The following is a 4826-nucleotide window of genomic DNA, read 5'->3' as shown; positions in this document are numbered from 1 at the left end:
AGGAGGAGCTGAAAACACCGTGGCAGGGCAGTGAGCCCCGGGTGGCTGCAGGGGCCTGCCCGGAGTCGGGGGGGCCCTCCGGGGCCAGGGCCTCCGCCCGCCCTCGCTGCGGTGGGAGGCGAGGGACGGTGTGGGGGTGAGAGCGCCGGGCAAGCGCTCCAACTGGGGACGACTGGCGTCCAGCTGATAAAGGAGAGCAAAGCAGAAAAGCCGGAATCAGGGAGAAACCCTAAAACCCCCGTGTTTGCTCTTCAGCCTACCCAACTGCCCTGCGGCGGCACCTTGATCCTTCTCTGGGTTCTACTCAGGATAACCCTACGGCTAGTGCCGTGACAAGCATGCGCGGACAGACTGCTCTCGGTGCTTATTTCATTACTCTTCACTGCTTCATGGCTGCAAACACCCCCAAAGGCGAATAGCAGCTTCGTGCCTTTGAGCACCTGTAACGCGTTCACCGAAGCTGACGCCGAGGACTGCCCGCGAAGGAGCACGGGCACGGGCACCGCCACGACCGCCCCGGTGCCGCCCCGCCGTGGGCGCGGCCGCTCCCGCCCGCCACGGCCGCATTTCCGCCATGGCGGCGGGGCGGGGCTGGGCCGGCATGGGGGCGCCGGCGGCGCTGCGGCGGTGGTGGATGTTGGCGCTGGGCGGCCGGACGAGGTACCGTTCCCTTGGACACTCGACCCCTCGCACCCTCCCTCGGGGGCACAGAACGTCCCCGCTGCGCCGCAGGGGTTGGTGGCTGCAGGGGTCGGGCCCGCCGCCCGCTCCGGCGGCGCGGACCCCTCTGAGGCGCCCCCTCTCCCTTCTTCCCGAGGCAGCCGCTGCTCCGCTCCGCCGTGCCCAGGCCGAGCGCTGCCGAGGCCCCCGGGCGGCCCTGCCCGCCCCGCTGGCTCCCTGCTGCGCTGGGCGTCGTCCTTCTCCGAGCCGGGCCCGACGGAGAGCGGCCCCAGCGAAGGACAGATCTTCCTCAGCGAGAGCTGCGTGAAGGTGGGGACTCGGAGCGGCCTGGTGTCTCTGGGAGGGTTTCCACCCTGCCTGCCCTGCCGTCACGCAGAGGAGGCGTTTGTGTGTTCACTAGTTTGTTCAGCAGGGCTTTTAGTCCTCTTCCTTTTATTTATTTGCAGAGGCTGCTGGAGATTGCAGAAGGATCAGAGTTTCTCAGGCTGCAGGTTGAAGGAGGTGGCTGCTCTGGCTTCCAGTACAAGTTTTCCTTGGACACAGTTATCAATCCCGATGACAGGCAAGGACAAAGGGACATTTTGGTGGTCAGGTGTTACTGTTCTTGGCAAAAGTGACAGGAAGGGTATGTGTGAGATGATAGTGTCTTGAATTGAAGGGAAGAAGCCTGTGAGATAAGGAGCATGCTGAGGTTGTGCTTTTCTGTAAGGTCTTTGGCACAGTTAGTGGTTAAATATGCTGCTTTTTTTTGCAGGGTGTTTGAACAAGGTGGTGCCCGTGTGGTTGTGGATGTGGACAGCCTGGCCTTTGTGAAAGGATCCATGGTGGATTTCAGCCAAGAGCTGATCCGAAGCTCCTTCCAGGTGGTGAGCAACCCCCAGGCAGAGAAGGGTTGCTCATGTGGAACTTCCTTCTCTATCAAAATCTGACTGGACTTACCATGGATGGACACTGTTTGCAGACACTTTTGGCAGAGGGTTTATGTTTGTCCTTTTCTCTGCTGCTCCCTCTCATCTCCCTTACCCTGCGACACAGCTGTTACAGAATACTGCAGCTGTGTGTGTGTTTGCACTGAGCTTGTCTCCAAGACTTATTTGCCTTCCCTTCAGAAGCAATGCAGTAACCATGAGCACGCACACAGAAGCATCTTCAGCACCTTGTGATCCACTGGCCAGGTGGTGCTGACTGGCCAGCCCTGTCCTGATTGTGGAACTACTTAACTGTCTCTGCAAGAGAAGGCTGTATATGTATGTGTGTATGTGTGTTTATTGAAAGGTCTTACTAAAAAAAGTCTGTGAGGTTGATTGGTATTGCTTATGCATTTACATGCGAGTGGAATCTGGGTTCTTTCAGGCTAGTGTTGCTTATTCCTTACCTTCCAAGCAAATGGGACTTGGAGTCTTCCTCACATTTACTGCTGACTCTCCACTGCCCAGCTTACAGTGGGCTTTTCCAGATGCTTTTCTTTTTTCTTGCTGAACAGGATTCTCTTGGTCCCAGGAACCTGTGGTGGCTTTGCTGTAAGTTCCTGGGATGATGGTTTTTACTTGTTCAGAGTAAGTGAAACCAAAAACATTGAGGTTGGAAGAATTAATATCTTGTGTCTTTTATCTATGAAAAGAAGAAAAATCTTTATATATATATATATATTTATATATATGTAAAGTACACAGCTCTCTGTGTGCTGTTTAATGCTTCAGTGCTGTTTAAGCCTGACTTGGAATTTTAGGTCGTACAGGCTTTCAGGTTTCACAGTGTGGTTGCTGCCTTCTCTTGCCAACAGGAAGGGAGGTTAAGGTGATAGAGGAGAGCAGGAGTACTGCCTAAGGCTTCACAAGTCCTTTTGACTTACAGTTGTCTGGGAAGCTTTTCCATAACTTGGTTTATCATTTAGTCTCTGTCTAACATTCATGGTTTAATGAAAGACTGGAACTCCACTCCTTTCTAAGACTCCATGGAATGGGAAGTCTGGAAGTTTCCAGAATAACATCCTTTAGATTAGTCATTTTCTATAGTTTTTTATCTGCCACTAGATGTCTTTTAAGTCAGTGATTCACCTGCTTCTGGATGAAAGGAGAGATGGGGAAGCTATTTTTGTTCCCTCTTTTGTGTTTTATCTGATCATAACTGAATTGTTTAAGACTTGAGTCTTTCACGTGAGTGTGGGAGCACTGCATGACTTTGGTCTCGAGGGAACTGCCTGTGACAAACGAGCTTTTCTAGACCATGCCACAGGCATTTTTTGTTAAGATTCCTAAAAGCCTTTTTAAACTGTTTAGTAGTGCCTATGTTCAGCTCTGTTTTGCCTGTTTGTTTCTAGTGCTCAGAGCTGATAGCCAGCTAGTTTCAGTTTCATCCGCAGATGTTACAGGAGCTCATATACGATCTGCTCCGACTTTGTCACTTGGGGATGCACATGGATAGGATGTGGAGCAGTGGCTCTTTCAGTTTAGCCCTTTCCATTTCCTGTAGCCAACAACACCTGCCTAGTTATGTTGGTAAAAGGGACTAGAAGAATGTGGTTAAAAGATTTGTCTAAACCCCTGCAAGGTATTTTAACCCTATCTTTATGCTCCCAGATCTTGAAGGTGGTGTCAGCCAGAACTGCCTTTGAAAAGTGTAAGACCTTAAAGCTTGTGTAGGTAGAATACATTAGATAAACTCAATTTCTTTCAGCTGGGATAGCTACAAATAGGCCAGAGGAGTTGCTTTCTGAACCAGGAAGATCCATTCTTGATCCATTTCACACAGACTGACCTAGGTCAAGTCTCTTGAGATCTTTTATGGGAAATAAAAGTGCAGCAGTAGTGCTGGAGAGGTAGCAAGCCAGCAGCTACCAAGGCTTTTCTTCCCTGGCCTAAAGCCAGCCTTCAGCCCCTATAAACACACAGGCTTCATCTTGATTGCTGTTCTTGCTGAATGTAAATGTGCCGTGTCTGTTCAGCCTAGCCAGGTGCCCACACTTGCTCTGTGCTGATGCAGTAGGCGGAGCAGGTGTTGTCCACGTGGCTGCTGCCCCTTGCAGAGGGTGTGCCTCTCGCTCCAGGGGCAGAGCAGAGCCCCAGGCTTCGCTGCCCACCCGTGTCACCCGCAGCGTTGCTGTGCAGCTGGCCTGAGTGAGTGCTGTGCCCGCGGTTCTGGCAGTACTGCTCTGACTGCACTAGGTGGACCCCTTTCTCCTTGGGACTCTCTGCACTGGACAGACACAGGCGTTCTGGCGTGAGGCTGGATCTGCTCCACGCAGGACCTGAGCAAGAGCAAAAGTTTCTTTGCAGGTGTCTGTTTTGGAGGCAGGCTGGTATTGCTGCAGTGTGGTCTTTAGATCAGAGAAACTGCTAGGAGCCAGAGAGATTCCAGCCCATACACCATGTTGCCCTTGGCTTCCTAGACCTGCTTCTTGGGAGAAGGTGTAACCTATTGGCAAAAGCTACTGGTTTTCCAGTTCCCATTAGGGAATGGGTGCAAAGGGCTGTCTGTCACCTCCAGAGTTGTCCTGCCTCTTTAGAAGTGTGTCAGTACATCAGAACTTCTGTCAATGTTGGGAAGTCAGCAAAGGGGCTGTTGTTGACACAGGGTTACAAAGGTGATCTTGGTGCATTTTGGCTGTATAGGCAGAAAGGCTAGGTCTTGGTTCCTACTGGAAAAGTCTAACCTGGCAAGTTTTGTGCACTGAATAGGTGACAGAGATGGCACCACACTGTAGCCTGTGGGGCAAGACTTGTGGTGCGAAGAGAAGGACACAGATGATTAGACAGGGAATTTGATGCTGCTTGGACCATGAGGGGCTGGCAAGGCCTGTCTGCAGGAGGTCTGCACTGTGGGAATAGTTGGGAGCCCTTGTACTGAACCACTGAGAAAAAGCTGAAGGAGCTGGAGGTGCTGCCTTCATGCCAAATGAGAAACTGCAGTGGAAAACCTTTCTCTGCTCCCACATAAAGCAGGAGGATTCTCTCAGTTCACCCACCTGACAAGGAGTGAATGATCAACAAAGATATTTATGGAAACCTTAAGATGAAACTTCAAGGGAAAAGGGCACAATCTTCAGTGTCACTGACAAGAAGGTAGAAAAAGATGGAATAGAAATTTTCCCTTTGGTGGGAGCTTCTGGGATCTCTGTAGAGACTTGTTAGTAGATGACCAGCATA

At 51.6% G+C, this 4826-nt stretch overlaps 1 protein-coding gene across 1 annotated transcript; it reads left to right on the top strand.

The window, feature by feature from the left end:
• The first annotated feature begins 574 nt into the window (after positions 1-574).
• ISCA2 (iron-sulfur cluster assembly 2) lies at positions 575-2352 on the top strand. The gene is made up of 4 exons (XM_058807418.1): positions 575-660; positions 822-990; positions 1128-1243; positions 1436-2352. The coding sequence occupies exons 1-4, from the start codon at positions 575-577 to the stop codon at positions 1608-1610; spliced, it is 546 nt and encodes a 181-aa protein (XP_058663401.1). The 3' UTR covers positions 1611-2352.
• Positions 2353-4826: the final 2474 nt, after the last annotated feature.

The sequence above is a fragment of the Ammospiza caudacuta genome, chromosome 6, assembly GCF_027887145.1.
Source record: "Ammospiza caudacuta isolate bAmmCau1 chromosome 6, bAmmCau1.pri, whole genome shotgun sequence".
Classification (NCBI taxonomy): Eukaryota; Metazoa; Chordata; class Aves; order Passeriformes; family Passerellidae; genus Ammospiza; species Ammospiza caudacuta.
This window is presented reverse-complemented; position numbering and strand designations above follow the sequence as displayed.

Bases quoted from the DNA above. Each gene is read 5' to 3' on its own strand.
- ISCA2 (XM_058807418.1), top strand. From the start codon at position 575: ATGGCGGCGGGGCGGGGCTGGGCCGGCATGGGGGCGCCGGCGGCGCTG. The intron at 661-821 runs GTACCGTTCCCT...TTCCCGAGGCAG, and splicing joins GCGCTGGGCGGCCGGACGAG to CCGCTGCTCCGCTCCGCCGT. The intron at 1,244-1,435 runs GCAAGGACAAAG...TTTTTTTTGCAG, and splicing joins GTTATCAATCCCGATGACAG to GGTGTTTGAACAAGGTGGTG.